Source organism: Pristiophorus japonicus, chromosome 5 (genome assembly GCF_044704955.1).
Source record: "Pristiophorus japonicus isolate sPriJap1 chromosome 5, sPriJap1.hap1, whole genome shotgun sequence".
NCBI classification, from domain to species: domain Eukaryota; kingdom Metazoa; phylum Chordata; class Chondrichthyes; family Pristiophoridae; genus Pristiophorus; species Pristiophorus japonicus.
This window is the reverse complement of record NC_091981.1, coordinates 173,806,232-173,817,601: the sequence shown is the minus strand read 5'-3', so window position 1 is coordinate 173,817,601 and position 11,370 is coordinate 173,806,232. Positions and strand designations below refer to the sequence as shown.

Genomic DNA, 11,370 nt, shown 5'->3' with positions numbered 1-11,370 from the left:
CTAGAAAATCATCCCTTATGCACTCCAGGAAATCCTCCTCCACCGTATTGTTTCCAGTTTGCTTAGCCCAATCTATATGCATATTAAAGTCACCCATGATAACTGCTGCACCTTTATTGCATGCACCCCTAATTTCCTGTTTGATGCCCTCCCCAACATCACTACTACTGTTTGGAGGGCTGTACACAACTCTCACTAGCGTTTTCTGCCCTTTGGTATTCCGTAGCTCCACCCATACCGATTCCACATCATCCAAGCTAATGTCTTTCCTTACAATTGCATTAATTTCCTCTTTAACCAGCAACGCCACCCCGCCTCCTTTTCCTTTCTATCTTTCCTAAATGTTGAATACCCTTTGATGTTGAGTTCCCAGCCTTGGTCACCCTGGAGCCATGTCTCCGTGATGCCAACCACATCGTATCCGTTAACTGCTATCTGCACAGTTAATTCGTCCACCTTATTCCGAATACTCCTGGATTCAATAAAATCTATATGCACTTAGTGATGGTTTATTGTATTCCTGCTCATCAAGCTGCAGAGAAACCCCATTCTCTGCTTCTGGACTCAAGGCCTAGAAATTGTGCCGTGTAGCCGCTTCTAAGTCCCTAAAATGACAGTCAGAAAGCACACACGCACTTCCAACTGGAAGTATGTCGCCTGCCATTTTGGGCAAGTATAATTAAGAGGCATCCTTTACCCAGGCCTGAAGCAGGCGCTAGGCAAATGAGGAGTCTAAAACCTGCTTGAGATCTTCGCTGCAAGATTGGTTTTCCCTGAGGCAGTCCGGGACTGGCTCAAGGAAGCAAACTTTACAGAACGCCTGCAACAAAAAAGGTAAATTACTTACTTTAATGTGGAGCTGGAAGGAGCAGCAGTGCTAAGACTAAGCTTACGAAAATGTTGTAAACACAATGGTCCAGATTTTGCTGTTGAGAATAATGGTGAGGCCAACAGCGTTCACCGTTATTATAAAACTTGCGGAGATTGCACATGTGCAGTTAAACGCAGAAATCTGGAAGTTGCAGTCCAAGTTGCCTTGTTCTGATAGATTCGGCATTGAAATCCATATAGAGATGTGAAGTTGCAGTACATATCCACTAGTTACCCATTAAACAGCAGAAAAAATTGGGGCTGGTGCTTTCAAGTGTGTGAATTTTTAAACAGCATGGCAAGTAATATTTACTGATAAACAATCTTTCTGGCACAGAGTTTCATTCCTTCAGAATTTAATTAGTATTGGAAATTTAAAAAAAAAAACTTTTTCTTTGTTCCTTTATCCCATCTTTCTTTCCCTCTCTATTTTACTCTCTGTACATGATTTAAATCTGGTTTATACTTCTTGTATCAGTAAGGATTCTTCAATCTAATTGATTGAAGAGCCACGCTGCTGCTTGCCTTGCTCACACATGCCACAGATCCCCTGTAGAGAGGGCACCACGCTGGATTAAACACTCGATGGCAATAAGTTGTCGCTCAAAAGCCCCTGAAAAACTCTGAGCTGCTGTCAGCGTAGTGAACGGTGAACAATCTTAAATTGTGTCTGTAGTCTAAATATCGCTGTTGAATTTTCAATCAGTAACAGTTTTCCCCAAAATGTTTTGTGTGAAAATAAATTTCTCCTCAGCTGGTCATACCCATATTGTTCAAGTTCTTTGATGACTGCAGTGTAACTACACCCAATGGTAACTATTCTTAATAGAACAGAGGTCACATGTAAAACATCCATGTGCAAAATTTTCAGGCATATGCAGACTTGAAGGCTAAAAGTTTTTAATATTTTTATGTATATATATATATATAAAAAAATTAAATGATCACACAAACATAAACATGCACACACTCTCTCTCTCTAAACAAAAAATAATTTTAGCTGTTTGAGGCGAACACACAGCAACACAAACCTAAATTTGAAATAGTTACCAGAACTGGAGAGTGGGAGGAGGAAAAAGAAATAGAATTTCATAATAGTGCTCAGATTAAAATTCAAAGGACCATTATGATCTTTGTATTTTAGCCCTCTTCCAATGTTATAATGCAGTATTGAATCCAAGAATGAATCTAAGGTTTCTCATATGTGCTCTGCTGTTAAAGATAATGAAATATGTAAAGATTATGCATTTCCTTTGCTGATGGTCCACAAAGGCTACAATTTCAATGATCACAAAAGTTAAGATTGAGCCTAATGCCATAGGGATGGATTTTGTGCAACACTCTTGCCTTTCTTATGATGAATAAAACTAATTTGGTATCAAAGGTAGAGAATATGGACAGCATAATGAACAAAATGTTAGTAAGGCAAGTGATGTGACAAAAGCTAATTCTGACAATTTCTAAACTTCATGTTATTTGCATAACAAGGTGTAGATGTACTGAAAATGCTGGCAGTTGTGCAAATCTCAGCAATAACATATCACTTGACCTAATCAGAGTTCTATGGAGTCTTCAATTATATTTCTATGTCTCATTTAACTAACTCAATCTTACCATAAAGATGCTTTAAAAGGCATAATTTAAAAACTGTATAAATAAATGCATTTATACTGTTATGTCAAACATGGCAGTAAGTGGTTATATGAAGGCAAATAAAATGCTGCTGGATGGTGTATTAAATTCCAAAGAGCAGAATAATAATCAGTGCAGCAAATCCCAACAGCAGCACTGAAAACACCTTTGCCTATTTGAAAGAGCATTATGTGAAAGGAGGTTTGACAACCTTTCATCGTTTGTTTCTAAACATCGTCAGAGTGATGTTCATCAAGAGGAGGGGCATCACCACATTACTCACATGATGTTTTTGAAAGGAACTATGCTGACTGTTCTTCAAAAGAAAAATTACTAAGCACATTGTCCAAGAAGACAGTGTCTTTCTAACACTCCTTCCAATAATTATCATCGCTTTGCAACTTTTAAAAATGTATCTAGTTTCTGTGGAGAAAAGACTTAAAAATATCTTTTATTTCCTTCTCTCCAGATAGTTAATTCCAGACATCCTGTAGGTAACGTTTCTCTTCGCGTAGGCTGGCTATAATTTTCATGGCTTCCAGAGTATCCACTCCCAGCTTTTCTGATACAATCTCAGTCAGAGTATTGGCCACATCTTTAGCCATATTCTTTCCATCGCTGTTTAAAGAACAAAAATAAAATCAGTAAAATACTCTAGTCTCCGATACAATTCTTCTGGATGTTATAAAACCCAAACTGCAGATAGTCAATACTTACTGGACATGGATACTGCACATAATTTGAACAAAGAAGAATCTTTTTTTGGGGGGTGGGAACAGGTTGGGGACAGAAAGAATTCATGATTTCAATCCGACTCTCGATAAGTGTTGGAGCTCATCATAGACTATTAAATGTGACAATGTGCTTACCATCACATGATATAGAGCAATCAATCACTATTATTTTCATTTCAATGGTACAAACTGCAGTCAATTTTATAGAACTGAAAGCAGATTTATAAACAATGCTGACAGTCGGCTGTCCGCCTGTGAGATGGAATTACTGCTTTGTTTTCAAAATATATTTCCAACAGAAGCAGTCCGGATTGCTACTTTTAGAAACTGTCATGCATTTGCAATCAGGGTTTCAAAGACTTTCGTATACTTAAAAAAACACTTTAGGTATAGTTTTCCCATCTAGCCAGCACATCAAGACTGGGCTGGCCAGCCCCCCATCTCCTCCCCAACTTCCAACAGCATTCATTATTAGCACTAAAGTTCTGAATGCTTGCAAGAGAAAACATTCATGTTAAAATTTAAAATGTTCCAATTAGTAATGGAAAGTAGCTGATATGCTAAGTTTGCCTGGGTACTGTCCAAAAAGCACAAATAGCCCATTAGAAAATCAACGCAAAAAATACAACTTCAACCAATATCTTTATTATCAACACAAACAAATAATGCTTAAAAAAACTTAGATACATCCTTTTCCAGTTTATACCAAACTTGATTTAATAAGATATACTCCCCATCTCCCAAGTCAGCTTCTGAAAGCAGCCATCACTAATTCCCCACCAGACCCTTATGTCCTACATTCTGATGGTTTTTTTGCCTCTATAGGGCAGCAACTAAACAAACCCTACAAAGCAGGTCCATAAGTTATGAGAACCTGGTTTACCCATCAGTTCTGGCAACGGTCAAAATCCTCAAGAAACTAAAACACTTAAAATATTATGCATAAAGTACAATTTTAAAAATATATAAAATGCCGGCATGGTTTTATTGAAAAGCTCAATGAGTATGGTGGGCAGTCATTTTCCACTTCAGTCATCTTGGTGCATATGTGGAGGGTATAACAGGAAACCACACCCTGCCAGCGAGTTCCCATCCATTAAAATTGATAGACTGTAGATCATGGAAGGGGAGGAGCAAAACACATTTCCTGATGTGCATTTCTGGCATGTATCTAGAGCGTTAAAATGGAAAATCTCCAAATATATGTAAATACAGTATTCATGGGTCACCACAACCTTTATTACAATTTATCTGCATTCATACTGTCCTTTATTGATCTAGAATTGTGGGACATTATCACTTCCACAGATATAATGTTGTCTTCCCTGCTCTTCAATGAATAGTCTAAATTTGTGTGGGAAGATCACGATATTCTCTTCCCCTCTCCATTCCAGCCAGCAAATAGGCAAATTGCCCTGCAAATGTCAGTGTTAATTGGGATTCAAACTCCTAATCACAAGTGCAGCACTCTTGCATTGTGGTTATTCAACCTTGTCCAGCACTGCAGTTTCACATTTGGTGGGGCCACCTTTTGACCAGTCACATACACCACAGGCATTATAGGAGACTTGATTGTTCCTCCCAAATGTAACTGCAAATTTGGACTCTATACAATACACTCTAAACTAGACAAATGGTTATTACTGTAGATAAGCTTCTAAGTTTAAAACTTGGCTTTTATACCACTATCTGCTTGAACCCAGTGGTTTGGCGACGCTCTCTCAAATTAAAGGTTCTAGAAACAGTATTACATAGTAGGTGATGATGTTCAGCAGAATCCTGCCCAACCCTTTGCAAAGTGTTTATTTTTAATTCAATTTTTCTAACTTTAGATCTCTCTTTCCCCCTCCCCCCTGCAAAATAGGCACTTTAAAATATGTGATACAAATTATTTCCCACGCTAAACTTATCAAATTCTGAAAAAGGACATTTAGTTAGATCTATCATAAAGAGAGCAGCATGTTTTGCACGGAGTCCACTTTCTTTGCAGAGTCATAGAATGGTTACAGCACGGAAGAAAGCCATTTAGCCCATCGAGTCCATGCCGGCTCTCTAAGAGTACTTCAGCTAGTCTCAACTCCCTCGCCCTTTCCCCTTATCCCTGCAATTTTTCTCTCTCTCCAGTACTTATCCAACTCCCTTTTGAAAGCAGAGATTGAGTGTGCCTCCACCACCCTTTCAGGCAGTGTATTCCCGATCCTAGCTGTTATGTATGCAACCCGATGTAACCATTATTATACCACCAGCAGAGGGCGTACCTGTTGGAGTCCCAAGGGATCTCAGCATCCCTTGGGAGCACTGCATATAAGCAGGCCTCCCATGCTGTACCAGCACTCTGGAGTTAGAATAAAAGGAACTAAGGTCACACTTACTCATGTCTACAGTGCTCAGTTATGTTCTTAATAAAATAATGTAACAACCGGTGATGAGATAATGAACCATCACGCGAAAATGCAGAGAACTGTTGGCATCCTGGAGAAATTCTCAGAAGCGGATGATTGGGAGGCCTTCGTGGAGCGACTCGACCAATGCTTCATGGCCAATGAGAACACTGCTAAACGAAGAGCGATCCTCTTCACCATCTGCGGGACAATAACCTATGGCCTCATGAAGAATCTTCTTGTGAAACCAACAACCAAATCGTATGAAGAACTGTGTAAGCTGGTCCGGGAGCACCTAAATCCTGTTCTGATGGCAAGATATCGATTTTACACATGTCAATCGTCTGAGGGCCAGGAAGTGGTGAACTATGTCGCCGAACAAGGGCACCTTGCAGGACATTGCGAATTCGATGGATTCCTGGAGCAAATGCCAAGAGACTATTTTGTGCTTGGCATTGGCCATGAGGTTATCCTTCGCAAATTATGGATTGTGGAAACACCGAACCTGAACAAAGCCATAACGACAGCCCAGGCATTTATGTCCACCAGCGATAACACCAAACAAATTTCACAACATAGAGGTTTAGGCAATTACTGTACACAAAGTAACATTGTTTTCAGGCAGGAATGCATATGGCAGAGCTGCACGACCTCAGATGACCCAGAGTCCACCACCAAACGTTAATACGAGGCAGTTAACACCTTGTTAGCGCTGGGGGTGATCATCGAGCCCATCAATGCCGTATGTGCAAAGGCTGTGGAACAATGGGACACCTCCAGCGAATGTGCAGATGAGCTGCAAACCCTGTAAACCACCACATTGCAGAGGAAGATCGATCCATGGCAGATCAAACTGAACTAGAGACTCGAACAGAAGAGGCAGGTGTACGGGGTACACACCTTCACCACGAAATGTCCACCGATCATGTTAAAAGTCAAACTGGACGGAATTCCAGTATCCATGGAACTGGACACGGGTGCGAGTCAGTCTATCATGAGCAAAAAGGCCTTCGACAAGCTGTGGTGCAACAAGGCACACAGGCCCAAGCTTAGCCCCATTCATACCAAGCTGAGAACTTACACTAAAGAGCTGATCCCTGTAATTGGCAGCAGTAAAAGTCTCCTATGATGGAGCAGTGCACGAACTCCCACTATGGGTTGTACCAGGAGATGGTCCCACACTGTTCGGCAGCAGCTGGCTGGGGAAAATCCGCTGGAACTGGGACGACATCCGAGTACTCTCGTCCGTTGATGACGCCTCATGCGCCCAGGTTCTGAGAAAGTTTCCATCGTTGTTTGAGCCAAGCATTGGAAGTTTCTCAGGGGTGAAGGTGCAGATCCACTTGGTTCCCGGTACTCGACCCATCCACCATAAGACACGGGCGGTGCCATATATGATGCGAAAGAAAAAGTGGAGATCGAACTGGACAGGCTGCAGCGAGAAGGCATCATCGCGCCGGTGGAGTTCAACGAGTGGGCCAGTCCGATTGTTCCGGTCCTCAAGGGCAATGGCACGGTCAGGATTTGCGGGGACTATAAAGTAACGATTAACCGTTTTTCACTGCAGGACCAGTACCCGCTACCCAAGGCAAACAACCTATTTACGACCCTGGCAGAAGGAAAGACGTTCACCAAGTTGGACCTCACCTCGGCTGACATGACGCAGGAGCTGGCGGAATCTTCGAAAGGCCTCACCTGCATCAACACGCACAAAGGTCTGTTCATCTACAATAGATGCCCGTTTGGGATTCGATCAGCCGCGGCTATTTTTCAAAGGAACATGGAGAGTCTGCTAAAGTCGGTTCTGCGCACCGTGGTTTTCCAGGACGACATACTGGTCACAGGTCCGGATACCATCGAACACTTGCAGAACCTGGAAGAGGTTCTAAGTCGGTTAGATCATGTGGGACTCAGGTTGAAACGCTTGCAGTGTTTTTTCCTGGCACCAGAGGTCGCGTTCTTAGGGAAAAGAATCGCGGCAGACGGCATCAGACTCAGCGACGCCAAGATGGAGGCCATCAAGAATGCGCCGAGACCACAGAACGTGACGGAGCTGCGGAAGTTACTGGGACTCTTCAATTAGTTTGGTAATTTCCTACTCGGATTAAACACCTTACAAGAACCTCTACATGTGTTGCTATTCAAAGGAGATGACTGGGTATGGGGGAAATCACAAGAGGCTGCTTTTGAGAAAGCCAGATATCTGTTATGTTCCAACAAAGTGCTTGTCCTGTACAACCCATGTAAACGTTTAGTGCTAGCTTGCGATACGTCTTCGTATGGGGTCAGGTGTGTGTTACAAGTAAATGAATCGGGAACATTGCAACCGGTCGCCTATGCATCCAGGAGTTTGTCCAAGGCCGAAAGAGCCTACAGCATGATTGAAAAAAAAGCTCTAGCATGCGTTGACGGGGTAAAAAAAAAAAAAATGTACTAGTATCTGTTTGGGCTTTGGAGTTAGAAACTGACCATAAGCTGCTCATATTGCTATTCTCAGAGAGCAAAGGGATTAATACCAATGCCTCAGCTCGCATCCAAATATGGGCGTTCACACTGTGCATATAACTCTGTAATCTGCCACAGACCTGGCACAGAGAACTGCGCTGATGCTCTCAGTCGGCTACCATTGCCCACCACCGGGGTGAAAATGGCACAACCTGCAGACTTGCTCTTGGTGCTGGATGCATTTGAAAATGAAAAGTCACCTAATACGGCCCGCCAGATCAGGACCTGGACCAGCCAGAATCCTTTACTGTCCCTTGTAAAAAACTGTGTCCTTCGTGGGAGCTGGTCCAACGTCCCAGCGGAGATGCATGAAGAGATCAAGCCGTTCCAGCGGCGCAAAGACGAAATGTCCATTCAGGCAGACTGTCATTTGTGGGGTAATCGCGTGGTTTTGCCTAAGAAAGGCAGGGAAATGTTCATACGTGAACTACACAGCACCCACCCAGGCATAGTAATGATGAAAGCTAAAGCCAGATCCCATATGTGGTGGCCCGGCATCGACTCAGATTTGGAGTCTTGTGTGTGCCAATGCAACACTTGCTCTCAACTGAGCAATGCACCCTGGGAGACACCGCTAGGTTTGTGGTCATGGCCCTCCAAACCGTGGTCTAGGATCCACGTTGACTTTGTTGGCCTGTTTCTAGGCAAAATGTTTTTGGTTGTTGTGGATGCTTATTCAAAATGGAGTGAGTGTGCAATAATGTCTGTAAGCACGTCCACTGCCACCATCAAAAGCCTACGAGCCATGTTTGCCATGTACGGCCTGCCTGATGTCCTTGTCAGCGACAATGGGCTGTGCTTCACCAGTGCTGAATTCAAGGAATTCATGACCCGCAATGGTATCAAGCACGTCACATCTGCCCCGTTCAAGCCCGCATCCAACGGCCAGGCAGAACCGTCAGACCAAACCATCAAGCAAAGCTTGAAACGCGTGTTGGAAGGCTCCCTGCAGACCCGCCTATCCTGAGTCCTGCTCAGCTACCACACCAGACCCCACTCGCTCACCGGGGTTCCCCCAGCTGAGCTGCTCATGAAAATGGCGCTCAAAACAAGGCTCTCTCTTGTCCACCCTGATCTCCATGATCACGTCGAGGACAGGCAGCATCAACAAAGCATGTACCACGATCGCACAAGTTTGTCACGTGATATTGAAGTCAATAACCCTGTAAAAGATTAGTGAAGACAAATGTAGGTCCCTTGCAGCCGGATTCAGGTGAATTTATAATGGGGAACAAAGAAATGGCAGACCAATTGAAGTCTTCACGAAGCAAGACACGAATAACCTTCCGAATGTACTGGGGGACAGTGAGTCTAGTGAGAAGGAGGAACTGAGGGATATCCTTATTAGGCAGGAAATTGTGTTAGGGAAATTGATGGGATTGAAGGCTGATAAATCCCCTGGGCCTGATAGTCTGCATCCCAGAGTACTTAAGGAAGTGGCCCTAGAAATAGTGGATACACTGGTAATCATTTTCCAACAGTCTATCGACTCTGGATCAGTTCCTATGGACTGGAGGATAGCTAATGTAACACCACTTTTTAAAAAAGGAGAGAGAAAACGGGTAATTATAGACCGGTTAGTCTGACATCGGTAGTGGGGAAAATGTTGGAATCAATCATTATGAAATAGCAGTGCATTTGGAAAACAGTGACAGGATCGGCCTAAGTCAGCATGGATTTATGAAAGGGAAATCATGTTTGATGAATCTTCTGGAATTGTTTTGAGGATGTAACTAGCAGAGTGGACAAGGGAGAACCAGTGGATGTGGTGCATTTGGATTTTCAAAAGGCTTTTGACAAGGTCCCGCACAAGAGATTGGTGTGCAAAGTCAAAGCGCCTCGTATTGGGGGTAATGTACTGACGTGGATAGAGAACTGGTTGGCAGACAGGAAGCAGAGTCGGGATAAACAGGTCCTTTTCAGAATGACAGGCAGTGACTAGTGGAGTGCCGCAGGGCTCAGTGCTGGGACCCCAGCTCTTTACAATATACATTAACAATTTGGATGAAGGAATTGATTGTAATATCTCCAAGTTTGCAGATGACACTAAACTGGGTGACGGTGTGAGCTGTGAGGGGGACGCTAAGAGGCTGCAGGGTGACTTGGATAGGTTAGGTGAGTGGGCAAATGCATGGCAGATGCAGTATAATGTGGATAAATGTGAGGTTATCCACTTTGAGGGTAAAAACACGAAGGCAGAATATTATCTGAATGGCGGCAGATTAGGAAAAGGGGAGGTGCAACGAGACCAGGATGTCCTGGTTCATCAGTCATTGAAGGTTGGCATGCAGGTACAACAGGCGGTGAAGGCAGCAAATGGTATGTTGGCCTTCATAGCTAGGGGATTTGAGTATAGGAGCAGGAAGGTCTTACTGCAGTTGTACAGGACCTTAGTGAGGCCTCACCTGGAATATGGTGTTCAGTTTTGGTCTCCTAATCTGAGGAAGGACGTTCTTGCTATTGAAGGAGTGCAGCGAAGGTTCACCAGGCTAATTCCAGGGATGGCTGGACTGTCATATGAGGAGAGACTGGATCAACTGGGCCTTTATTCACTGGAGTTTAGAAGGATGAGAGGGGATCTCATAGAAACACATAAGATTCTGACGGGACTGGACAGGTTAGATGCAGGAAAAATGTTCCCGATGTTGGGGAGGTCCAGAGCCAGGGGACATAGTCTTAGGATAAGGGGTAGGCCATTTAGGACTGAGATGAGGAGAAACTTCTTCACTCAGAAGGCCCAAGTTTTGAGCCGCACCTAGAATGGCGCAGTCCTGACCTGGACGCCCGTTTCTCGCGCCACAAAGTGCGCCTAAAAACAACTTCCAGATTCTCCAGCTCCCTGCAGGTCGTTTGCAGCTCAGCGCAGCGCAGCAGGAGCTGTAGGGGGCGGAGCTAGGTCCCTGCGCTGAAAACAGTGCCGGGACCTCTGCACATGCGCGCTACAGTGGGCACGCAAGTGCAGTAGCTCCAGGCGCCCAAAACTGTGTGGGAGGGGCCCGAAGCACGCAGCCCCTAGCCCTGGCCGAATGGCCTCACTGGGGCTGCGTGAATAAGGCTCCTCCCACGGCCAGCTCCTGCTTCCTCCCGACCCAACTCGACTCCCGCTTCCCGCCTCCGGACTGGACCCGACTCCCGCTCCTCGCCCCCTCCCCCCGGACCGGATCCGCCCCCGACACCGACCCGACTCCCGCTTTCCCCCCCCCGCCCCGACTCCCGCTTCCACTCCCCCCGCCCCAGCCCCCTACCCG

The 11,370-nt window shown here is 44.5% G+C and overlaps 1 protein-coding gene across 1 annotated transcript in view; it reads right to left on the bottom strand.

Annotated features, from left to right (window-relative positions):
* Positions 1-1,753: 1,753 nt before the first annotated feature.
* The window catches only part of mtrr (5-methyltetrahydrofolate-homocysteine methyltransferase reductase), a 157,820-nt gene continuing 148,203 nt past the window's right edge, over positions 1,754-11,370 (bottom strand). The window contains exon 17 of the mRNA XM_070880211.1: positions 1,754-3,120. Coding sequence (XP_070736312.1) covers positions 2,976-3,120 — 145 coding nt within the window. The 3' untranslated portion in view covers positions 1,754-2,975. The remainder of the gene's footprint in view (positions 3,121-11,370) is intronic.